Source organism: Lipomyces tetrasporus (assembly GCF_029532465.1).
Source record: "Lipomyces tetrasporus strain NRRL Y-64009 chromosome Unknown POJ06scaffold_8, whole genome shotgun sequence".
In the NCBI taxonomy this organism is placed as follows: Eukaryota; Fungi; Ascomycota; class Lipomycetes; order Lipomycetales; family Lipomycetaceae; genus Lipomyces; species Lipomyces tetrasporus.
In genome coordinates this window covers 1259454-1284895 of record NW_026611603.1, presented here as the reverse complement: position 1 = coordinate 1284895, position 25442 = coordinate 1259454, and the positions used below count along the sequence as shown (strand labels likewise).

Below are 25442 nucleotides of genomic sequence, written 5' to 3'. Positions count from 1 at the left end.
AGGATACCAGAGGAAGTGTTATTGGATCTGGCGAAGTTCTTCTTCGCTTGCACGCTATCGATAATCATCCTCCTAAGCTGCTTCTCCTCCGCAACGTCTTATGTATTCCCACGCTTCGACAGAATCTGATCGCGACTTATTCTCTTGGCGAAGATGGCATCGATGTGGGTATTCACAAAAATAGGTTTCGCTTATTTCGTCATAAGGAATGTATAGGCGAATGTTTCGTCCGCAATCGACTAATGTATCTATCATGTCGCGTTCATCGATCCGCTCAGAAGGCTCAAGCCACCCTTGCTAGCTATATCAAGAGATCGGATATTAATTTGTGGCATGCTAGACTCGGTCATCTTGGCGAACAGAATATCAACAAGATGCGTACTCAACAAATGACAACAGATTTGCAGTTTCCGATTAAAGAATTGTCATTTTGTGATGCATGTCAGCAAGGCAAAGCACATGCTCAGCCGTTCACAAGTCGTGTGTCACGTTGCGACGGTCCACTTGATCGTGTTCACAGCGATGTTTGCCCTCTTCCAGTCCAATCCTTAGAAGGCTTCAAATACTTTGTGACGTTCATTGACGATGCCACCTCAATGTGCTTTGTCTACCTCCTTAAGCACAAGTCAGAGGTATTTGCACAATTCAAGATCTTTATGGCCATGACAGAAAGGCAAACTGGCAGAAAACTTAAAGAACTGCAAAGCGACAACGGCGGCGAGTATGAAAAAGAAGAATTCGTCACATATTGCCGGAGCAATGGACTGCACCTGCGACGTTCTCTTCCGTACATTCATCAGCAGAACGGATTGGCTGAGCGAATGAATCGAACGTTATGCGACAAGGAACGGAGCATGCGAGCACACGCAGGCATGCCTCCTATATTTTGGAGTGTAGCCGTGTTGCTTGCGACACATCTGCACAACATTAGTCCAACTGCAACCACGGGCTCTAAGACGCCATTCGAATTGTGGTTTAATCGAAAACCAAGTGTGGCTAAATTGCGTGTCTTTGGTTGTGTCGCTCATTATCTTGTCACTGACAGAAACAAACTACAGAAGAAGGCGGCACCAGCCATTTTTGTTGGATTTCCACCTGATCAAGCCGGATATCGTCTCTATGATCTCAAGACAAGATCCTTTCTTGTTTCGCGCAATGTCGTGTTCGACGAGGGACGGTTCTATAAAGATCTGCTTGAACCTTCACTTCACAAATCTCAAGTCAAGCCTTCTTGCTCTGACAATCCTACAGAGGAGTCAATGGGGCCACTCACACGGTCCAAGAGCCGTGCCTTGGAATCTGGATCAGATGTGGTGCAATACCAGGAGGTATCCAGACCCACACCAATACCGTCCAACTTTCGCATTGTCGTTCCAATCTTCAGACAACCGGAGCGCGTTTTAGACGCATGCAATGCGGTAGATCTTGTTATGTCTGATCCGCAGACCGTGAAACAGGCACTCACTCGGGCCGATGCTCGACAATGGATGTCCGCGTGCCGAGAAGAACTGGATTCCTTGGAACAACATAAAACTTGGATTCTGGTACGCGAGCAAGATCTGCCTGCAGATACAAAGCCAATTGGCTGTCGCTGGGTATTCAGAATCAAGAGAAAGGCCGACGGATCTTTGGATCGATATAAGGCACGCCTTGTGGCTCAAGGTTTCGCGCAACGTCCAGGCTTCGATTATGACGAGACGTTCGCTCCTGTCGCTCGCGCCAGCTCTATTAGACTTATCCTTGCCGTCGCAGCCCAACGACGAATGTTTATCCACCAGATGGATGTCAAGACTGCCTTTCTCAACGGAACACTTAATGAAGTGATATACATGCGACAACCCCCTGGGTTTGAGGCCCAGAAAGGATACGTTTGCAAGCTGAATCGAAGCCTCTATGGGCTTAAACAGGCACCTCGCTGTTGGAATAACACCTTGACTGCTGTCTTGCGCGAGGAAGGCTTTAGCCGTCTCCAGTCGGACTGGTGTGTCTTTATCAGGCAGCCTGCAACTAAAGATATGGTCATCCTAATAGTTTATGTTGACGATCTAATTGTTGCTGCCGACCGGGGACCAACGCTCGATCAAGTCAAATCCAGCTTGCGACGACGTTTCCAAATGACGGATATGGGTGAATTGAACTACTATTTAGGTATCGAAGTCGGATACAATCGTTCAACAGGGACGCTGTTCTTGTCACAAACAGGATACATACAGAACATGCTCAACCGCTATGGCATGACGACGGCCAATCCTATCAGTACTCCACTGGATCCCACTCATAAGCTAAGCATGGACCAATGCCCTAAAGATCAAGCTGAGATTGATTTAATGAAGAAGATTCCCTACAGCAACGCCGTCGGTAGCTTAATATATGCTGCCACTCATACTCGCTCTGACATTGCCACAGCCGTGGGCGTCGTCAGCAGGTATATGCAAAACCCAGGATGGGCACATTGGGTTGCCGTCAAGAGAATCTTCCGTTATCTACGTCACACACTAAGCTACGGCCAGGTATACCAACGTGACAGCTCTCTGCTGGGCTCTAGCATGCAGCTTCATGGTTATAGCGATTCAGACTGGGCAGGCTGTGCGGATACCAAACGGTCAACGCTCGGATACGCCTTCCTACTTCCCACTGGACTCGTTAGCTGGAAGTCGGCACGACAACGATCTGTCTCCCGGTCCACTGCTGAGGCAGAATACGTGGCTTTAAGCAATGCAGCTCAGGAGGGAATATATCTTCGTAAGTTTATGACTGAACTTGGTTACAAGCAGTCTGAGCCTACAGAGATCTTCGAAGACAATCAGAGCTGCATCGCCATGGTAAACAATCCTGTTCATCACGAACAGGTGAAACATATTGACATAGCATATAACTTTACCAGGGAGCATGTTCAACAGCAAGAACTCAAGATTACATATTGTCCCACAAAAGAAATGGCTGCAGACATTTTTACGAAAGGTCTAGCCTATCCGACATTCGAATACCTAAGAAATATTCTGCACGTCAACATCAAGCCATTACGGCTGGACGATAAAAAGCAGAATAAGGGGTTATAAATTGCTTTGTGATAATGACTAATGTCTATCACAATGATCTTGGGAACAAACCATCATGATAAATGTGTTACGTCAATCCTTATGCAATACACTCTTTCTCTGAACAACATTTTATACTCAATATAAATACCTATGAGTATACAGTTGTGGGGGAGTGTTGAAATATCAACTATATACTCAATAGGGTAATATAGGTGCACATAAGGAGAGTAACACTCTGCAGTGACTAAAGAATAACTCGGTACTGCAAAGACAGATCTGACGATCGAAGCTTTGCTGATGGCATGTGGCTAAACCTTGAACGTCGTGTGGGAAAGCACGAGTTGGGCATTTGAAGCCTATTGAACATTGACTCTGAACCACACTTGAGCCGCACCATCGTAAGAAAGGCCACGGCCTCACAAACAATGACCGAGACAATTCTGCAGAACGATGGGATAATACAGTTACCAGTCCGGTCTCATGATAATGTGCTTTTGGACATGAGACTTTATTTCTTTTTGACTGACGTCAGAAAGAGTCTGATGATTGATCATCGTTACCTGATACATTGCTTGGTAACATCACCTGCTGATGTAATTGAAAATCATTACTAGTTAAAGATCAGCAGTTACGACATGGATTGTCAAATGATCAATCATCGGTGACGTCCAGATTTGGGTCACAGAAAGCCTATTTTTCTGAAGTGCAAATTCTTGTATATTTAAAGACCTCTTAATTCCCTTGGGACCGGATGATCAATAAGATCAACGGATCACCACAAACCCCTCATTGTTGTTCACAACTTCCACTCGCTCATAAAACTTTCAAACATCGCAAAAATTTACACCTGCTATCTGGCAAACATGTGGGATGTCAAACGTAGAGGTCAGGTGGTTAATAAGTACGGTTTGTATGTTGACGGAGAAGACCTTGTAGATTATGAGCAGAGTTCATTGAGCGACGTCAACGGTGGATATATCGTTGAGGGCGTCCAAGAAGTTGGAGATGTGGACATTGAACGTGACTCTGATCTTATTGCAGTGAAGGAAAGGTAATTGGAGAATAGCAGATGCCGCGGCATATGTAATCTTGGGTTTATATTATCTAAGCTGAACGCAAAAATCTAGCATGGACGGTCCAATATTGGTGTTAGTAGGTTTCATCGAAGTAATGGCGTACACTGGAATGTAGAACTTGACGCATGGCTATGGATATATTTTTCGAGTAATCCAAGTATGCTAATATCTAACAAACAAGCGAATATGAACGCAAAATTGGCTGAAATATTTTGACGCTTGATTGTAGTTGTCAACTTAAGATATTTTTCATCCCAAACGGAATCAATCGAAAGGAGGCCGCTGTAAACTGGCCCATTAATTGCTCTTAAAGGAAGATTTATAGGTCATCAAAGTTGGCTTTCAGTATCGTCCCTGGGACCTCACCAAGTCCGACCAAGCTCTAACCTGAAATTGCAGCTGCTGTAAACGTTACAGTATCAGTATCTCCATCCAGCAAATCAGTCCTCGAAGACTGACCGTTGAGTATATCAACTTTTCCACATTAAGCTTTCAAGAAGAGAGCCATATGAGTTGGAATCAATTCCCAATATTGCTCCTGAGTCCTGATGCTAACAAGTCTCCGGGACGCAAATTTGCACCAGTCACGGCCCCTTGTGGAAAAATTCTCAACTCAACTCCGCAAAATTTCGTCGCGAGTTGTCCTGGGCCCCCTGGCCAGCTTCGAGAGGCGCTCTCGTAAACCCGCTGTAGGGCTGGACACGAATACAATTTTCTCTATTCGCATCGCAAGCGAATAAAACTTTATGCTGCGAAAATGCGAATGCGAATGCCAATAATATCCGTATATTCGCAGTGTTCAGAGACCCCTAACCCGTGAAGACTCTTCTCAGTTCTCTTGGTCAAAAACTATATTTACTTTCACCGACGATCGAACTGATAACTAGTCCAGCTCCTTTACTGATCTTCGAACCAAGCTTTCAACATAAATCTCTACGGCATGGCCGATAGCGAAATTCTATCCGACACCGGGGTCGATGACTTATCTTTTGGGTCGTTCTCAGAGCGCACGACGACTTGATATATTATTGCCTGCTTAATGACGGTAGTGACGATGAAGCTGCCCGGGAGAAGAGAATGGTGAAGAGAGGCCGATTTCCTTCACTACTTGATAGTAGTGAACCGGTAACACCCGATGATTCAGCAAGTCAATTGTCTCAAGATGTAGACCATTTTGAAAATTGTTGAAGTCCGACAGTGCCGGGCGGGATCTGCAATGACAGTAGATCCCTAACCCTCATGCCATAAAGTTGTGGCACGGTGGGGAGAATTTCCGCTGACTGGTGCGTGCCAACTTTTCCAGTTCTCTGGTTGTTAGCGTTCGTGTATATCTGTCGTTAAGTTGTATGTATAGGGCTGCACACGAATAAAGATTTTCCTTATTCGTATTCGAATTTTTTGGCGTAATTCATATTCGTATTCGACTAATGGTTTGGGAGGTCTTATTCGTATTCGATTCGTAATTATTCGTAGGTTTGCCAAGACGCTGCTTATAACAGGTTAGGGTAAAGCCAACAAACCCCGAGCGTCGTCGCGTCTTCTTGTTTACTCTTGGACACGCGTCTAGGCACGCGTCTGTAACGGTTTTATCCAAAACCAGAGGATATCTTTCCTCGTTAAGGCACAAAAAGTCGCCGCCGCAATTCTGCTCTCAACAATATGGATGATTTCTCTGTAGCTCCACGCAAGCACCGGCAGCGTTCTCAAAGGCTCGATTATCACCTTCTTAACGATGGCAGCGACGACGAAGCAGCGCCAGAAGACCGCATTGTCAAAAGATTTCGTTCAAATCGCGCCGGTAGCGTCGAAATTACTCAAGACGACTCAGCAAGCCAACTGACCCAACGTCAAAGTTCTCCAGCAGACTCCTCTCAGCAGCCTGAATTAACAGATGATGGACGGGTCGACAGGTCCAGCGTCTCCAGCGAATCAGAATCTTCGCGAAAGAAACCGCAGAATCAATCTTTATGGGCGCAATTTGATATTTTAGAGCTTCCAGGAAAGCTATGGTGGCCGAAGAGAGGCAAAGGGCCGATAGAAGATCGTGAGATACGATGTACTCGTTGTAATTGGAGGACAACTGATTCCGCAAGAGCAACATCAACATCAAACATGAGATTTCACCTCACCAAACATGGAATCTCGTCAAGTGGCTCTGAAAGTAGCAATGAAAATGACAAGTCCAGCACCAAACAACCGTCAATTGCCAGTTTCTTCCAGAAACGTGCGGAGGACAACGCAGCAAGGTCTTTGGAACGAAACCTAGTACGGTGGATAGTCCTGAATAATATGGCATTTGACGCTATCGAATCGCCGGCATTCCAGCAGATCTTCCGAGATCTAGGTATTTCGCTCCCGTTCAGCTCCCGCATGACAATGGCTCGTAGAATAGACACAGAATTCCAGTCGTGTCGGACACAATTAATCGACGAACTAGAGTGCACATGTCAAACAATCGCGCTATCTTTGGATGCCTGGACCAGCAAAAATTCCAAAGCCATACTGGGAGTTATTGGTCACTGGTTGACTGCTGATTTCCAGTACCAAGAGAGAGTCCTTGAGTTTGCGGAAATCAGCGGCATCCATAGCGGAGAGAACATAGCAGAGTTACTTCAGAAAACCTTGGACGAACTTCAGATTGAGCATAAGCTCCTGGCAATCACCGCAGACAATGCCGCCAATAATGAAACCTTGGTTTCGGAATTGTATTTCAATCTGGCAGAGAAATTTCGTGATGTGGATTCTCCCGCAGGCGATGCAGAGCCCTTCCGGTTTCAAGGGCTGGACAGCTATATCCGCTGCATGGCACATGTCCTTAATCTGATCGTTAGTGATATTCTTTCAGAATTGAAAGCCGGCGATCACAGTACGGCAGTTGCAGCTTGTGATCTTATGCAGAATAACAACACGGTTGGACCACATTCCGCATTGGCTCGACTTCGAATTATGGCCCTCTGGGTAGCCAGAACTCCGCAGAGGAAGCAACAATGGAAGCTGATATGTCAGACCAATCGGCTGAAGGATAAGTTTATCGAATACGATATTGATACGCGTTGGAATTCAACCCATTGGATGCTTAGAGATGCGTTGAACGCGAAGCAGCAGATAAAGAAGTGGATTGAGCATCAAACTTATCTTCCACCCTTCACCGCGGAAGATTGGGATCACTTGCAGCAAATAGAAAATGTCCTTGCAAAATTTGAGGAGTTCACTCTTGCTGTTTCGAAGCGCCAACCACAAATTAGCTTGGCCATCCCCATCTATTACGAGCTGCACGACATATTGCTTGATGCGTCTTCTAGAGAGGGCGAATTTTCAGGTCTTAATTCAGAGATTGCTGCAGCTGTGTCTGCAGGTCTGAAGAAATTCCGGAAGTATTATCATCTCATGGATGGGCAGGATATGTATTATTTCGCTGTAGTCCTGGACCCGCGCTTCAAGACATTGCTGCTGGAGAAAGAATTGGGAGAAGTAACGGCCCAGACGGTTATCAGGCATATAAAGGAATTACTACGTGAGCGGTATCCTTTAGTGGCAGAGCAGTCGTTCGCGCCCAGCGAAGTTCACGTAACCAGGGGATTGAGTATAGAGGCCCGAGTACTACAGAAGTTGCAACCTCAAAAGCAGCACCTATCTGACGTCGACCGGTACTTTGAAGATGGAGTTGTAATGATAGATGAGTCGGTGGCAAAGGAGAAACACTGGCTACTCTCTTGGTGGAGAACACATAGTGATGAATATCCGCGAATGGCAGCGGCCGCGAGAGATTATTTAGCTATACCAGCCTCTGGGGTGTCAGTAGAAAGATTGTTTAATAGTGGACGCGATTTACTCGGCTTACGGAGGAGCTCGTTGAGCGGGGAGACTATGAGGCGTCTGGTGTTGCTGCGAGATGTATACAAATCTGGGGATGTTAGTACTATTTAGGATTTACGAATAATACGAATAATTACGAATAATGCAAATTTTATTCGTACGAATATTATATAAGCACCTGACATCAATTTATTCGTATTCGACTTACGAATATTCGTACGAATATTCGTAAGTCGTTATTCGTGTGCAGCCCTATGTATGTAATACACACTCCCATTTTGGCGAAAAATAATAAGCATTTTGGGAGGCGGCAATTGGGAGGGTGTCTGCACCTACCAGTTATAAGGCTACTTACTGGCTTAACTATGGTGCAGCGCTGTCCATGCAACGCTTCCGGGTAAACTGGGACCGCCCAAAGTCTATTTGTATGAGATCCCCCCTGAAATCCCCGACCTCACCTACCGCTGCAGCCCCATGCAGCGCAGGTAATAATTATATGTACAGGAGTAGCCAGAGGCACGGAGGACTTGAACAGCTTACGATTAGTGCACACATGGGAGGTAGCTCCCGAATCCAATGGGCCCTAACCCTCTCACAAACTGGCCGACAACACCAAAAATAACTCGCTCGGTTTGCATGACAAAAATGGGGGTAAATTTTTATAAATTCTAGAATACTTAGCGATTCGAATAATGCCCTTGTCGCCGTGAAATTCTCTTATTTGAAATTTCGGACACAGATTAGTATGCAGAACCACCCCCCCTGAACCATGTCCGAAAAAAACCCGTGGCAATGCGGCTCATTAGTATGGGAATTCGGACATTCGGACACGGTTCAGCCCCTGAACGCCAGCTTACATCTATAGTAATAGCAACATTGCTACAAAGCAGCACAACAATCCAACTACTGTAGTCAGAAACATAGAATGCAGGCAGGGGCAAGTGATAGATTACTGTTTTTGAGATTTCGACAGGCTGTTACTGTGGAGAAACTAGCACAAGTGCCTCCAATATATTGTATGAGCGCCTTGCCTTAGAGTGAGTCGCTCTAGAGGGTCCCCATCGTCACTAACTCTTCAACCCTGGCTATGACGGTCCGGACAAGTGACTCACAATGGGAGATTCGCTGAGTGATTATGCTAGCGTTTTTATGCGAGTGACTCTCCAAATTTGCGAGTCACTCAGCCGATTTTGCGCAGTGGCGTTAGGATTTTTCTTATAGGGCAGCACATCAACAACGATCCAGCCTAAAGTGCCAACAAGTAGTGATTTGACAACACAACTGCCGTCAGCATGACTGACGCTAGTGAGATGCGGGAGGTAGCGAGTAAGACGAAGACTGTAGCAAGACAGATGATGACTGCACAACATCGACTCCTCCACTTGGTCAGGAGTTAGGTTTAATGAATAGTAGCACTGAATATTACATGTGGCAAATCCAAGCTACTATTGGAAATTAGTTGTATATAGACCTCCTGGCCTCGTAGTTTCCCTCGGAAACGTAGCTGGCTAATCAACCAAGTCTACGGAAACCCCTTTAAATTCCATACAATCCCACTGCAATTTTTTCAACGTCGTAAAAATACAAGCAATTTCGAACAGAAAAGCATGATCCAACTTCAGCAAACCCACGAATGTCACACCCTCTTGTGAAGGGATAGAGAATACAACCGGATCAAGGGCAAGGTCTGTCGACGCCAAATAGATTACGGAAATGAGATCAAGGATCCCGAATTTCCTGTCCGGCGAGAGTATAGGGTTCTTTACGGTGAGTTTGCGAATGTGATTTGTTTCACTTTGTGCTGATGCAATAAATATAACCCTATATTAACTACCATGTCGCAGACTGTCAGGGTCAAGCCGTGTGATGATCTGTTGTCTCATCAAGGCCCGAATGAGGAAGGCCAAAAGACCAGATTGAAATGTTTGACCTCGATGAGCGTGGTTATTCGACTCTGTAAACCTGATTCCTCTCGCAAGGACTGGGTCTGGAGCAGCGTCGTCCACATTAGAAAAATCAAACACAAATATTGCGGTCCAGTCAAAAAGGGCGAGACGTCAGGTACTCCAACACGAATGTAATACTTCTTTGCTTGCTTGACAACCAATATGCATTGTTGCGGAATAGCGTTGTCCAGCCTTCGTCGCGTGCTAATTCTCGGGCTGCCCTCGCAAGACTTTGATTCGTCATCGCCTGTGAAAATTCTTCCGAATGCATAACCTGAGTGTTCTTTAATTCCAGGATGCGACATCTTTAATCTGGTCACCGTTGCGGTAGACCCATTTGATATCTGTTCGATATCCTTCGGGTCCAGACGCCTCACTCATGCAGAAAAGATTACCGAGGCTAGCTTCGGTAAGCAACCTGCTTGCTGCAACATTAACAGGATACAGAAGATACAGGTGTGTGGCATGAACCACATCAGCCTTAGGTCGCGTTCTGACTGCAATGCCAGTCCACAAAGTATTGTTGCATCTCATTGATTGCCGGTCCCTTCTCTTGTAGTTCTAGTGCAAGGGCCCGTAGTACCCGCAGCAGATCTCCAGCTATCTGTAAGTCGCGTGAATGTCTACCGATATTGCCGCCGCACGTGGGGTACGAAATGGGTGAGCGAAATAGCCGGAGAATGAGCCGCAGGCTAAAATCAACTCCCAAGCTCGGCAGTTGCGATCACAAAGAGGATTCGAAGGCACATGTCATGTGAACAGGTCCGGAAAAGTTCTTTTGTCACAATCAAATTCGATCCGGTAAGCTAAATCTGACAAGAGAAGCGTAGCCAGACTTGCCAGCTACAACGAAACGACACGCCCAACGTGCCGTCGACTCTAACCACTACTTAATCCTGGTGGCATAGGCGGCCAGAAATATGATGGTCAAGCGAAGAGTCAGAGTCGCGACTTACCCGGCCAGGTGGCGGCGACGGATGCGCAGATTTAGGGCTTGTGGCGGATGCGGATATGGCAAAATTTGTGGCGGATGTTTGCCATATCCGCATCCGCCATCCGCCATCCGCCTTTTTGAAATTGGTGGATATGTATCCGCCTTTCGACAGCATGGCGGATAAAATACGATGAAGACAACGTATTGCACGGCGGACGCAATGAGGTTGACATCACCAGATAAACCAGCCATCTGGAAGACATATACAACATAGGACATCATTACATTGCCACCAGCAAGCTGCTGCCAAACCTGAGCCATGACGCCGACCATGGTGCGTTTGTACATATCTTTGGTGAAGAGAGCTGCATAGCTACTATTGAGAGATGACTCAAGTTCGACGATCTCACGGATCTCCATGAGTTCCACTAGCACAACCGGATCCTCACGATTTCCATTGGCATGGACATTAGCCAGAATCTCATGGCATTCGTCCCACCGTCCTTTTGAAGCAAGCCAACGCGGAGACTCAGGAAACATGGGCAGGACTAGGAACAAGGATATAGCAGGGACCATTTGGATGCCCCAAGGGATCCGAAAAGAAGCCGTGCTGTTAATATAGTTGCATCCATATCCAATGAAATAGAAAATCAGAATACCCCATTCAATGGACCACTGCTGGATTCCGATAACTTTTCCGCGAATCTCTCGCTTAGCAATCTCAGCAAGTTACACAGGGACTTGACTGGATGTGCACCCGACAGACCGTTCAGGACACGACCAAATATTAACATGGCAACGTTCTGGGCTGCGCAGCACAAGATTGAACCGGCAGCCCACAATACACATGAGAACTGGATAGTTTTCTTTCGTCCAAGTCTATCGCTAAAGAAACCGGCGATGATAGAGCCAACTAGAGATCCTGCAGACATGGAGGCGGTAATGCCGCCTTGGAGCGTGGAGTCCGGCTCGTTGAAGTAGTCAAGATATTGCTGTGTGCCAATGATAGCGGACATGGACGAGACATCGAAGCCAAACAATGCACCACCAATTGTGGCAACAAATGCCGTCAGGTAGGTATTGTAGAACTTTGGCAAACGCATTGTCAGAGTAATACTTTGCCGAATAGTGTAATTCGCTACGTGAAAGGCCAGCGAATAATATTCGTTATTCGTTATTCGTCATTCGCCGACTATAAAGCAAGTATCAGCATATGCCATACATTTATTATCGTTCTTGCCACCTGTACGAGCACATACAAAGGAGAGAACTTTATTCAAATAAAAGCTTCCGTAAATAGCGAACTTAGAACGGGCTCGCGCTGATGTAAAGTTGGGTTTTTTTAATTTAAATTTGCGGTAGAAGACGCAGTTAAAGAACCAATTTATCCGCAATCGCCGTACGCCGGCGCTCGCGACCAGGCCGCATCCGCCAAGCCGGATGCAGACGGACTTTCTGCTAGCTGTCGGCATTACTTAGTCTATTAGTCCGAAAATTGTCAAGCAGTCAAGCTTCTGAATAAACTCTGTAGTCGCCCTATTTCATTAACATGTTCATCATCTACTTTTCAGTCCATAGGTTGAATTATTTGATATTGCGCTTCTTTGTATGCGCGATTGTTCGCTGAGGATGTTAGATCTGACCGTTTTTTAAATTTAATTAGAGAATATACTAATTATCCGCCATATCCGCCATCTGCATCCGCCTATCCGCCTACAGCCCTGAGCTTCTCTGCTTACGAGTTCACAATAGTATCCCATAAATACATATGGACTGCCAAATTCCCGGTCCTGCCGCAATTCCATTTGGAGTATGTTTCGGCGTCGCGATCTTCCGCTCACCGACTATGTTCTTGCTGTTGCGGATCCTCTTGATCTCGAAATTGAAATCACTTACAAAACCGTACTCCAGGTCACCGAAATTGCGGGCTTCAACAACGCGGTACGGGAAATTTGAGGTTCTCGAACCACCAATTCTCTGCCAGCTCGGCCATCGAGCCAAACTCCGGTCTTCAGGTACGGAGATTTTTTTTTGCGTTTCTGACGATCTGCAGGGCCAGAGAAGCCCTTTTGGCCACGTTGTGATGGGACGAATCGTGGACGGTGTCGGCATCAGTGACAAGGCCGAGAAATTCGGATTTGAGGGATTCAAAGGGCGCCCGGAAACGAATAGACTCCGCTGAAGATGCAAAAGTGAATGATGGTAGAGATTAAGGTACTGCTGCAGGCAAGTAAATTTTGCGACATTAGACTTGATCGACCTCAAACAAGAGACATCGAATGTGAAGGTGACCGGGAACTCATATCCCGAGAATATGCTGACGATAACGAAGAGATCGATTCTCTGTGGAATACATCAATGTGAGTGACGGTCGAATCCTTCACCTTTATCCCATTAAAGCACTCTCGAGACCAGGCAAACATTGACAACTAAGCCCCTAGACTTAGTCATCCGAGCAAATGTAATCCTTCCCGAACTTAGCAGTTTCGACAAGCAGTGGGCTAAGAACTCGAATCTGGTGAATGGTATCGTCCAGTTTCATCGCTTCCAAAATCATGAAAAAAAACATTTGCGGTCCTCAACCAGCTAATTCCATTCCCGTCTTGGCAACGCCAAGGCGGACGGGTCCCAGAATTCGATCCAGCGACGTGTCGCGCATCGGCGCGCAGAGCGAAGGAAAGATGGAGTTCAACTGACTCCTCAACTTGCTATTACCCACGAGATAAAAATAATTTCCCAAAATTGTAGTTGAAAAATGTAGTTGGGTTGAAACACGAAGAGGAACCGAGCCGCTTAGCATCCCTCATAATAGTATTTTTCTACTATGATAAGCCCGTTGTCCCATTTAGAGAGCAGTACAAGAGCAAATCGTATCTGGCTGTCATACATTACATCGATTCTAAAGGAACTATATCGGTATTAAGAGAAGTAGTGCTATCGAGTCGGTCTTCCTATGAGACCTCATCGATTCCACCATTGAGCATAAAGTAATTGGGACGTTTGTGGCGAGTGACCATACGATCCATTTTTGATCTGTTGTTACAGAAGAAAGTTAGCTGAAGACTCCTAGTGGAGAGGAATAAAGAGAATTGAAGATAGAAGCAGTAAGAAGTTTGCAGTAGATAATTTGGATGCCGTCCTCCCTACCTGATGTAGAATCCGAATAGACCGTTTCTAAACGGCTTAATCCGAATAGACCAATCCTATATAGGTAATTGAGGCGGATTGGCGGATGAGCAGATATCCGCGAGATATCTGGAGAGTGAAGATCCGCCATACTTTGATCGGCGGATGAAGATACGGATACATATCCGCCACCTTTGCGAGGCGGATGGCGGATGCGGATATGGCAAAATTTAGCGAATATCCGGTTCCGCAACATCCATAACCAGCACCGCCAGACAAAATTTAGAAGTACAATGGTCAAAGTACTAATTGTAAATTGTAAAAAACCTTTCATAGTCAGGCTTCATTTCGGTTCTGCATCCAGTATGGCACGAGACAACGCTGATATGACAACCTTCGTATTGAATTCCTCGCAGCACCAATAATTGTCACCGCATAGTGCTGGTATGGTCAGCTCTTTGAAAATCATGTTTTTTCCCGGACAGTCTGATGTTGTCTAAGCCTGTTACTTCTTATGTCGTTGGCAAGCAAATCTAGCCTGTGCACATTGTGCTCGCCCGTTAACCCCCGCCAACTCAGGTCTCCATGCTCGAATATCTCGTCCATCTCCTCCAATGTGTGTTGCTTTGTCTCGGGTGCCAGCAACCAGACGTGAATGAATGCAACAATGTTAAATGACCCAAATATAAAAAATATGCTTCAGCGGACCTTGCGTAAGAGCGGTGGCACAGCAAACCCGAGCATGAAGTTAATGGCCCAGTTGGTTGCTGTCGAAATCGAGACAGCTTTGGCTCGAATGCGCAGCGGGATGATTTCGGTAGGATACATCCATGAGACAGGTCCCCAGGACGCGGCGAATGAAGCTGTGGCCATGTAGGAGCTCACTAGGATAGTGTGACTTGCAGCGGGATGACCAGTGATTACCCATGTGTATGCTTGGTTCGGGGCTTTGTTTGGCTAAGCGCGCAAACAGACCGCCGACAAGATACAGCCAGAATGCCATACTGATGCTTCCAACAAGCATAGACGGCCTGCGGCCCCATTGATCCGTCCACAGAATCGATGGAATTGTTGCGACCATGAAGAGAATGTAGAGAATTAAAGAAAACAAAAGAGTGTTGGAAATGCGGACGGAGTCCAGGATGTAGACGATAAAGTATAAGAAAAAGTTGGTCCCACTCAGCTGCGACCACGCTTGTACAGCCATACCAAGGAACAACCGCTTACGCATTTTCTTGCCAAACAGTTCGCGGTAGCTGTTTGACTCTTCTGCGCGCTCAGTCCATATCTGTTCTTCATTTTCTTTGTATTCCGCCAGCACCAGTGGATCATTGATGTCACAGTTTGGAGTTCGCAGAATCGCGAGTATGTGCAGCACTTCGTCCCAGCGGTCTTTACTTGCCAGCCATCGTGGCGATCGAGGAAACCAAAAGAGACCGATAAACAGGATAATGGCTGGCACGGCCTGGATGGCCCACGGTACTCTGAACGAGGCAGCCGAGTCAAGAAATGAGCACCCGTACTGTATGATATACTGAATCAAAATGCCACAAGTAATGGCAAATTGTTGGAACGAGACTATTCGACCGCGGACTTTGCGCGGGGCGATCTCAGACTGGTAAATCGGTACAATAGAAGATGTCAGGCCAATGCAGAGACCGGCGACAACACGACCGATGATTAGCATCTTGACGCCAGTGGACGAGGCTTGGATGCTGTGGATTGTTAGTGAAAGAAGACTGCAAACTCTTGAATACGCACGCACGCTGCGCCGATGCACCACACAACAGTGCCAAGCTGTATGGCGACTTTTCTCGAAAGCCTGAGAACGTCAATTATTGAAAACCATGGAGTCCTTAAGGCACTCAATTCCGTACCAGTCAGCAAGAAAGGAAGAGGACAAAGCGCCAACGAGAGAGCCGGCTGCCATTGCGCTCGTGATTACACCCTGACGCGTTCCGACCGGGTTGCCGTAGAAACTTTTGTACTGGTCGGTGCCCACGACGCCGGACATCGACGAGATCTCAAATCCGAAGAGGGCACCACCGAGTGCCGCAAAAGCGGAGATGGTGTAGACGTTGAGCAGACGGAACATCGTCGTTTTAACTGCTCGCAGCACATAGATCGCTGAGAACAGGGTGAAAACACCGAAGACGAAGACTTTCGAGTTGATATCTCAGCGCAGGCTGGCAAACAATTCAACTGGATTGACGGATTGATTGAATTGACGGACAATCGGTCAATTCAATCAACCCAATCGGGCCGACTTTAATAAATCAATCAATCAATCAATTCGAAGAGCCGGTTGATTGATGAAATTGACGGATTGACGGGCCGCCCTCTGGACGCTCGGGCCGGGGCGTGGCCGGCGTGTGGCACACGCGTTGGATCTTCGGCCCACCCAAGCCAAGAAAGAAGAGGTCGAAAATGGCTACAGAATTCAGTGGCAGGCTGCAGTCAACTGTGCCTGGGACCTACTTGATAAGTACTACCAACGGCTAGAAAATTGTCCGGCTTATACGCTGCCGTTGCCCTCCACCCGAGGTACAGGTGGCGATACTTTGAGACGAAGTAGCCAAAGCGGGAATCGTGGATTACTGACGCGAGGGCAGCGGTCCAACGACTGTGGGATTCTGACTACAAGAAGCGACGATCAGCAATCAACTAACTACCACCCGGCCGTTGCAGTTCAAAGCTTCATTCGTGAGCCCATTCGATCAATATTCCGATACTGTGGGCCCACCGTTGATGCCGGACCTCGACGAGCCCAAGGACCTCCCCGATGACGAGTACGAGCGTTGGCAGCTTAGGACGGCTACTACGGATATTGATGTGGAGGACCCGTTGGAATACTGGTACAACAAGAGGTCAGAATACCCTCGTCTTTGTCAAATGGCCGTGGATATTTTATTTATCCCTCCCATGTCGGCTGAATGCGAGAGGCTCTTCTCGTCACGTGGCCTCATGGTGACGCCTCTACGGTCACGGCTTGAAGCAACAACAATCGGGTTAGCACAGACGGCACGGTCGTGGTTGAAGGCCGGGGTCATTCACGATAGCGTTATGGACGTTCCGGACCTCGACACCAAGAGTCAGACCCGGTCAAGGACGACTTCAACGAGGGATTGGGCGACGATACCGGGGCAGTGAGTCCGCCGGAGGACGGCGACGGCGACGTCGAGGTTGTTACACTGTTTGACTAAGTGCTGTATAATAATTCAATTCAATCAATTCAATCGGGCCTTCGATTGGTCAATCCAACTGGCCATCAGGGTAGATAAACCATCAATCAATTCAATCGGACCTCCCGGTTGATTGAATTGAATTGTTTGCCAGCCTGCATTGAAGTCTGCAGACCAGATTCACATGATAGGTTTGTGAGTATACCATCCGATTGATTCTATAGGGGGTAATCTGCTCACATACAGGCTATTTTAGGACCTAATTCAAGATGGATTCGAACTCGTCCATGAGTGTCTCCCTGTCACACTTACACTTAACGTAAGCGATTTCTATCTGCGCGATGAATGGCAAACAGCCAACATCGAGGATATTGAGATAATACTATCCCTTATGACAATCGTACCTTTCTCAACTCGGTAATGGATCGTATGAAAATAGTTGCGCAAAATAGGCCGACTAAGGCTCGAGCGATAGCTACCTTTATACCATTGCAGAGAGATTTCTAGCTATCTGTATAGCGTTCGTACCACTAATATGCCAGCTCTTCTTTGACGCGGCATCCACAGACTTTTACCTCCATACAAGAATTACAAATATTAACATACCAACAGGCTAAGATCTGTGAGGGACACGTCCAAAATTCTTCCCGCACGCCGTACGGTAATGCTCCTGCTGACGCACCAGCAAAGCAGGTTAGGCCGAACCACAGCTGTCTTACTAAGTGCGGCGAGATTTGTGATGCGATAACTAGTGTGGTGCGGCGCAACTCTGAAGTTTTCCGCATTCACTAGATAAGCGCCGCAATGTCGCAATAACTTTCTGCCGTGGCCGCTCTATCTGCATGAACAAACTCCACGATAATTGCTGTCTGTTTCCTCTCCTTTTAGATTACTACTTCGTTTGACGCAGCACTATTCACTGATCTGCATCTCGTCTTTGCAAGGCTAGCAATATGGCTTCCACGAAGCCAGTTGTCGACTCCGCCGAGACGACCCTGCTGTCGCCTCGGAACAGTTCGAACGCTCAGCCGATAAGATATACCGATAAATACTCCGGACTGGCTGCGCATGAAATCGCTGTCCTGCTCGAACAGGTTGAGACACCTGACGTTAAGACGACATTCTTCTCGGCCTACAGATTTGCTACTGCGAAGGATAGGTTACTCGTCGCTCTGGCCGTTTTGTTAGCCGTAATTGAGGGCTCGATTAAAGCTATTATGCCGATTTTGTTTGGTGTGTTTGCTCAGAATTTTGTGAGGTATATTCACTCGCAGGAGTTCTACGACTATTACGGTGGTTATGAATATTTTGTGAGCTATAACGCTACCTTTCACAACACGTCAAGTTTCGATGCAACAGATTTCCAATCCAGACTATACTTTGAGTCGCCTCACTACAACAGTACATTGGTTCCGGAATACATCAGTCCCGACGACTTCCAGCGACAGGCTAACTACGACGCGATTTATTTTATCTATTTTGCTATCGTGGAGTTTATCACCTCGTACTCTTCTACGTTCATTTTGAATGATCGTGGCGAGATCCTGGCTGCACGTATCCGCAAAAATTATCTCGCGTCGATAATGAAGCAGAACATGGCTTACTTTGATAAGATCGGTAGTGGAGAGATTACGACACGTATCTCATCTGACACATTGATGATTCAGGACGGGATTTCCGAGAAGCTAGGATACTTGATTTCGTTTTGCTCGACTTTTGTGTGCTCATTCATTGTCGGATACTCGCTCTCGCCCCGGTTGGCCGGATTACTGTCGAGCATCGCCGTGTTGATCGTCGCGTCGTTATATTTCGCGTCAACTCGCATGACAACATTGTACAAGAACGCTGCCAACGGCGCATCTTCTGGTGGATCCATCATCGATGAAATGCTGTCGTCGATTCGAAATGTTCAGGCGTTTGGTATTCAAGAGAGGCTTGCTACCAAGTACGACTACTACTTGGGTGTCGGCCAGAAATTTGCCCAGCGTGCCGGTTTCTATGCTGGTTCCATTACCGGCATCGCCTGGCTCGGTCTATACCTTGACGACGCCATGGTGTTTTGGCAAGGCGCGAAGTTCCTAGCCAAGGGTGAAATATCTCTCGCCGCACTCGTCACAATTCTTCCTTCTATGGTACAAGGATTGCTTGCAATAACTTCGATTACTCCTCATGTTCGTGCCGTCGCCGCTGCTACTTCGGCCATAAACAAGATCTATACAACCATTGACCGCGCTTCGGCAATTGATTCATCCTCGAAATCTGGTTGCACACCTTCGAATATCGAGGGAAATATTGAGCTGAAAAACATCAAATTTATTTACCCCTCGAGGCCCGACGTTGTTGTCATGCAAGACTTTAACTTGCAGATCAAGGCAGGTGCCACTGTCGCACTGGTTGGCGCATCTGGATCAGGAAAGTCTACGATTGTCGGTCTTATCGAACGTTTCTATAATCCTGTTTGTGGACAAATTTTTCTCGATGGTGTTGATGTTAAGGATCTTAATGTCAAATGGTTACGCCAGCAAGTAGGTCTTGTATCTCAGGAGCCAGTCTTGTTTTCTGGTACGATTTTCGAAAACGTGGCTTTTGGCCTCGTCGGCACTCGTCACGAGTGTTCCTCGGAGAGAGAAAAGAGAGAGTTAGTGGAGGAAGCGTGCAGGCAAGCGAACGCGATGGTTTTTATCGATTCTCTTCCAAAGGGTTTGGACACTCACGTTGGTGATAGAGGGTTTTTATTGTCTGGCGGCCAGAAGCAGAGAATTGCAATCGCTCGCGCGATAGTAGCGAATCCGAAAATCTTGCTGCTTGATGAGGCTACTTCTGCACTCGATACCAAGAGCGAGGTTGTTGTGCAGGATGCACTTGACAAAGCGTCCAAGAACAGGACTACCGTCGTGATAGCTCACCGACTTTCCACGGTTGCGAATGCGGACATGATTGTTGTCATGAAGAGTGGCATTATTCTCGAAAAAGGAACGCATGAGGAATTGATTGCAAAGCGTGGAGATTACTACGAACTTGTCGAGGCGCAGAACGTTGAGCACTACGTAGATGATAAAGCGCAAAACTTTGTGGATGATACACCTGAAACTGACTGTGTTGAGGATATGCAAGACGAGAAGGCCGTCCTAGTGGACCAAGGTCGTGAGCGATGGTCAAAAGAAGATGAAAGATCAAGTTTGGATGAGTACAAGGAGTCATCAGAACCGTTGTTGTCTCGCAGTAATACGAGAAGGTCAATATCAAGCGTTGTCGCCTCCAAAGTCGAAGAACGCCATGAAAAGAGGTACTCTATTATTGAAATCGGCAAGTTTCTCTACGAACTTAGCTTGCCGGAAAGGAAAGTAAATATTGCTGCTCTCGTGTGTGCGACTATCATGGCTGCGGGATACCCATATAACAGCATTATTTACTCGGACGGAGTTGACGCTCTTGGTGAGCTACCTGACGTGGATCGTATGAATCGACGTTTGCTAACGGATATTATTATTTACCTGATCATGGGTGCAATTGGTATGCGTTTGGAACCTTATGAATAATTAGAATGCTTTATTGTTAACATTGGTAGAACTTATTTTCCCAATTCTGACCGTTGGATTATTCACTTTTTCTGGTCAACGTTTGGTTCGTCGCATTCGTATGCGTACACTACGGGAGATTGCTCGCCAAGACATTAGCTTCTTTGACAGAACCGAGAATACTGCTGGCGCGCTTACATTTGCCATTTCAAAAGATTCGGCTGCAATTGAGGGCCTATCAGGGGTCACGTTGGGTCAAATTGTCAGCTCTATGATCATGATATTTGGAGGCGTGGGAATCGGGCTTGTCGTCGGCGTTAAGCTTGCAGCGGTCACCTGTACCTGTGTGCCCCTGTTGTTGGGTGCAGGTTTCTATAAATTCTACCTTCTTACGAAGCATCAGGAGAGCATCAAGGAGGCATACGGCAGGTCATCTTCTTACGCAAGCGAGGCTGCATCATCCATAAAGACCGTGGCCGCTCTCACCAGGGAAGATGTCGTTGTCGCGACTTACGCATCAACACTCGACAAACTCTATCGCTCAGGTCGTCGCCAGAACAGCAACTGTGCCGCCCTTTATGGTATAGCTCAGGCACTGGTATATCTCACCCAATGTCTTATGTTTTGGTACGGTAGCAATCTTGTCCGGACCGATGCCTATTCAGTTTTTATGTTTTTCGTTTGTGTAATCGCCATAGTCAATGGCGCTCAGTATGGTTCGATTGTTTTCTCCTATGCGATCGACATGGCTAAGGCTTACGATGCGGCTGGCAACATCAAGCGTCTCTACGATAGTAAGCCAATCATTGATTCGTGGAGCGATGAAGGGGTTGTGCCTCAAAACGTCCAGGGCAATGTCGAGTTCAAAAATGTCCATTTTCGGTACCCCACTCGTCTTAACGTTCCTATTCTGCGAGGTTTCAATTTCTCCGTTAAGAAAGGTCAATATGTTGCCCTGGTAGGTGCTTCCGGCTGTGGCAAGAGTACTTCTATTGGTCTACTTGAACGGTTTTATAATCCTTTGTCGGGACAAGTGTTGCTTGACGGCCAAGATGTATCTGCGCTCAACATCAATGCGTACAGAAGTCATATCGCTCTAGTGCAGCAGGAGCCGGCCTTGTACTCTGGTACTGTGCGGGAAAATGTGAAGTATGGCAGCTTGGACCCGGAGATTTCAGACGAGAGGATGATAGAAGTGTGCAAGCAAGCAAATATTCATGATTTTATTATGTCTTTGCCGGATGGATACGACACCATGTGCGGCGCTAAAGGGTCTCTATTTTCAGGTGGCCAGAAGCAGCGTATCGCCATTGCTCGTGCACTTATTCGCGATCCGAAAATTCTACTTTTGGATGAGGCCACTTCAGCGCTTGACAATGAGTCAGAAAAAATTGTTCAGGCTGCGCTTGATAATGCGGCCAAAGGGCGGACGACAATTGCCATCGCACACCGTCTCAGCACAATCCAGCGAGCAGATATTATATTTGTTCTAGAAAACGGTCAAGTTCTGGAGAGCGGAACGCACCAAGAATTATTGGCTAACAAGATGAAATACTATGAACTAGTCAAACTACAAGCTTTAGAACAAAATGAGCACTGAATGGTGGAGCATATCGATATGGTATAGATGAAGGAATTAGACCGATTTGGCGTTATTTTGGATTGTGCCTACTGTCCGTCATTTTATGTATTACTAATGGAATAATGCAGTATACGCTCATTTTGATAGAGACTATCGTGTTCTGTTGTTCCTTGAAGTACAAATGGATTATGGATGTAACGGCACCGGACTGGAGTGGATGGACTGGGATGGACTGGACTGGATTAGATCTAGCGAAGAATGCTTTGCAAGAATATATATTGCAATAATACAAGACTTACGTGCTTTCCTGACATCGAGGATAGACCCTCTTTATAGATGTCAGGCCTATATATCATAGTGGCTTTGGGGTAACTACCGCAGGGGACAGAATGTCTTAAGCAGGGTACCGTTGCACTGAACAAAAGTGTAGGGGACGCCCGGCGAACCCTTACTTGAAGAATTTGCGCTACGCTTGGCCTGTTTATCCCGGGTAATTCAGGCTCACCCAGCAACAGCAAAGCACGCCAAAATAAACTTTGGGCCCTGAGTTTTGGTGTTGGTGATGGGTTCCAAGAATTACATGACGCCATTTTTGACGCAATTTACAATTTGCCTTGGTTCGCGTTTCTCCCAAACGTCTTATGTATCGAACTATTAGATAGAGTAAGCATTTTGAAATCGTTTTGTCCCTGGTTAGACTACAACCGACGAGATATCTCCTCGAGTCCTCCAAGGAAATTCAACAGCTTGCCATTCCGCATTCCCAAGCAAACCAGCAGTCCGTCTTTTATCAAAAATGGCTAAAGCATTCCGGGAAGTTATTGGTGTCTCACCATCTACTGCCACCACCAAGGACAGTGTCCTGGTCATTATCGACGCTCAGAATGAGTATGCTCACTGGAAAACTCGAATATTTGTTGGACTAACCGCGATTTCTCCTAGATACGCCACGGGTCACCTGGAAACCAAAAATGTCGACTCCACGAGAAGAACAATCTCATCTCTCTTGCAGAAATATCGAGATGCTGACGGAGACATCGTTCATATCGTGCACAAGACCGCTCCTGGTGCACCGGTGTTCACTCCCGACACTGAGCTAGCCAAGGTGTTCAGTGAGCTTGAGCCTAATGCTCGAGAGAAAGTCGTCGAAAAGCAGTTTCCTGGTTCCTTCACTGGTACCAATCTCGGCGCCATTATCAAAGACACGGGAAAGAATAAGCTCGTGTTGACAGGATATATGGCCCATGTCTGTGTTTCAACTACGGCCAGGCAAGCTGCTGAGCAGGGGTACGATGTGCTCATCGTTGCCGACGCCGTCGGGGATAGGGATATTCCCGGAGCGGAAGCGGAGTTGGTGGTAAAGATTACGCTGGCCGAGCTTGGAGATGCTTTCGCCACTATTGTGGAGAGTTCTAGTATTAGCTAGAGAATGTTTGTAATGTCTTTTAATTGTATATGGTTAGAAAGTACGTCTTGTTTGTTGAAAATAGACTCATACTGAACCGCTAAGGTTATATTTCCAGTTAATGTTCCAGGTATACCAGAAATTTCTGATCGCATGCGCCAATGTCTCGCAGTGCTATTCCACCGTCTCGCAGTGCTATTCTGGACCGGCAAAGATTTTACAGACGAGTCAATTCTTAAGGCGCTGTGGAACAAAGAATTGCAGAACCGTTGGTAATCGACGCTATGACATCGGTGGCCATTCGACAAAAGCAGTGAACAAGTATTACACGCCAACTAGCGCTCCAATCGATGTTCGTCGTGCTACGTCTAAAGATGAAGTTGACGACGCAGACTGCAGAGACGTGGAACTCCATGATATTGGCTGCGGTTACTGGTGTAGCGCCTGGACTTGCATCATTATTATCACCTCCATCCGCAATGCCCTGTACAACGCTTGCTGTAGATTGTGCTGCGCGCATCGCATTGCTTCTGACATGATTTGACCACGGAGGCCATACTAGAGCGAAAGTGGTATAGGGCTACTGGGCAATTCTCGGGTAGTGAAAGCGTTTTCCGGACTTATGAAACAGAGACTTGATGGTCTGTTTCCGGCTAGATTGTTTGGATTGATGGTACAAGTGATGGCATGGTCACCGTATATCAGCTCCAGGAAAATTGGGGATTGAGACGTGGACGACAGAGACTTGGGAGGGTGCGTGGTGAGTTGCCTCGTCGGTTTACGGCCACCTCGGTCCCTGTGGAGTAGTGGCCATTCTCTTCGTCAACAGGAGAGTACGATGCAAATGTACGTAACGACGATGATGACAATGTTGACGCCGTTGGTGGCCGCACAAGGGACCTTTGTACCGATTCTTGAGGGCTCACTCCTCCGCGATTGTAACGACGGTCTGCAATTGAAGTAACTCATTTCAGAATGAGCAGTGAAATTCTTGGGAGAATCAGGACGGACTTCGCTCTGCCCGGTCATACTCTCACACCGTTTGCTAGTCCCAGAGACAAAGGTTACTGTCCTGTGAGCTGGCCCTGTTCGACTAGAGACTCATGATGGCGATTCATCTCTCGGACCCTCGCGTTCAACTGACAATGACTTGGATCGAGCTTGGACTTTGGCAAGCCCTTGCTGTTTCTCCGGACCGACTGCTGCCGCATGGACAAGCTTGTCAAATTCGGGAAGAGCTAACGGTGGACCTTCACACTCCTCGCGGAGAGAATCAGCTACAACGATGATAATTTCGTCCCGCTTAAGACTAAACGATGCTCCTCATTGTGAGTCTCACATCTGCTCCCTTGTTTCCTGATCCTCTACCCAAAGTGTTCCTTTTCAAATTGGTCGCGAGCAGTGACTAGAGATGTTAAACCGAAACCCTCAGAGAGGCGGATATCCGATCCACTATTTTGGCGGATATGGCGGATAATCGGTATATTCTATAATTAATTGAAAAAAGGTCAAAATTTTGTGCCATTTTTCCTTAAAGTTTTGACACCAAAATAATGGCGTGTCACCAATAAGATAAGAGCGGCTTAGGCTTATTATTCCGTGCGGGGGTGCCGTCGGCCCAGATGCCAGAACGGATGTCGGACCTAACACGCACCGACCTCTGCCGCTCTCGCCGAGACAAAAATAGAATGAGAAACCTGGTCACGATTATCTGACTATAATGCTTACGAAGACAGTCATAACGCCATCAAATTAATTCAAATCACTCAGAATCCTTTCCCTTGGACCCTCCTACCACTATTCAACAAGTTTGCGA

The 25442-nt window shown here is 46.9% G+C and overlaps 5 protein-coding genes across 5 annotated transcripts; 3 read left to right on the top strand and 2 right to left on the bottom strand.

Annotated features, from left to right (window-relative positions):
- The first annotated feature begins 3679 nt into the window (after positions 1 to 3679).
- Positions 3680 to 4311, top strand: POJ06DRAFT_145187 (uncharacterized protein). The gene has a single exon (XM_056184584.1). It carries the CDS (start codon positions 3905 to 3907, stop codon positions 4094 to 4096), a length of 192 nt encoding a protein of 63 aa, XP_056042430.1. The 5' UTR covers positions 3680 to 3904; the 3' UTR covers positions 4097 to 4311.
- Positions 4312 to 9753: 5442 nt separating this feature from the next.
- On the bottom strand, positions 9754 to 11916 carry POJ06DRAFT_277361 (Snf3p; the record flags this gene model as incomplete). The annotated part of the gene is made up of 3 exons (XM_056189712.1): positions 9754 to 10359; positions 11003 to 11520; positions 11580 to 11916. The coding sequence occupies 3 exons, from the start codon at positions 11914 to 11916 to the stop codon at positions 10165 to 10167; spliced, it is 1050 nt and encodes a 349-aa protein (XP_056042429.1). The 3' UTR covers positions 9754 to 10164.
- A 2488-nt stretch (positions 11917 to 14404) lies between these two features.
- POJ06DRAFT_296677 (general substrate transporter) lies at positions 14405 to 16034 on the bottom strand (the record flags this gene model as incomplete). Its single annotated transcript, XM_056190560.1, has 5 exons — positions 14405 to 14636; positions 14676 to 14886; positions 14915 to 15654; positions 15705 to 15761; positions 15817 to 16034. 5 exons carry the CDS (start codon positions 16032 to 16034, stop codon positions 14405 to 14407), a joined length of 1458 nt encoding a protein of 485 aa, XP_056042428.1.
- A 1936-nt stretch (positions 16035 to 17970) lies between these two features.
- POJ06DRAFT_213331 (P-loop containing nucleoside triphosphate hydrolase protein) lies at positions 17971 to 22623 on the top strand. The gene is made up of 2 exons (XM_056185485.1): positions 17971 to 20634; positions 20690 to 22623. Exons 1-2 carry the CDS (start codon positions 18075 to 18077, stop codon positions 22237 to 22239), a joined length of 4110 nt encoding a protein of 1369 aa, XP_056042427.1. The 5' UTR covers positions 17971 to 18074; the 3' UTR covers positions 22240 to 22623.
- Positions 22624 to 22791: 168 nt separating this feature from the next.
- POJ06DRAFT_302825 (Isochorismatase-like protein) lies at positions 22792 to 23730 on the top strand. The gene is made up of 2 exons (XM_056190782.1): positions 22792 to 23109; positions 23164 to 23730. The coding sequence occupies exons 1-2, from the start codon at positions 23018 to 23020 to the stop codon at positions 23645 to 23647; spliced, it is 576 nt and encodes a 191-aa protein (XP_056042426.1). The 5' UTR covers positions 22792 to 23017; the 3' UTR covers positions 23648 to 23730.
- The last annotated feature ends 1712 nt before the right edge of the window (positions 23731 to 25442 follow it).

Bases quoted from the DNA above. Each gene is read 5' to 3' on its own strand.
- POJ06DRAFT_213331 (XM_056185485.1), top strand. From the start codon at position 18,075: ATGGCTTCCACGAAGCCAGTTGTCGACTCCGCCGAGACGACCCTGCTG. The intron at 20,635-20,689 runs GTATGCGTTTGG...TAACATTGGTAG, and splicing joins CCTGATCATGGGTGCAATTG to AACTTATTTTCCCAATTCTG.
- POJ06DRAFT_302825 (XM_056190782.1), top strand. From the start codon at position 23,018: ATGGCTAAAGCATTCCGGGAAGTTATTGGTGTCTCACCATCTACTGCC. The intron at 23,110-23,163 runs GTATGCTCACTG...GATTTCTCCTAG, and splicing joins ATTATCGACGCTCAGAATGA to ATACGCCACGGGTCACCTGG.
- POJ06DRAFT_145187 (XM_056184584.1), top strand. From the start codon at position 3,905: ATGTGGGATGTCAAACGTAGAGGTCAGGTGGTTAATAAGTACGGTTTG.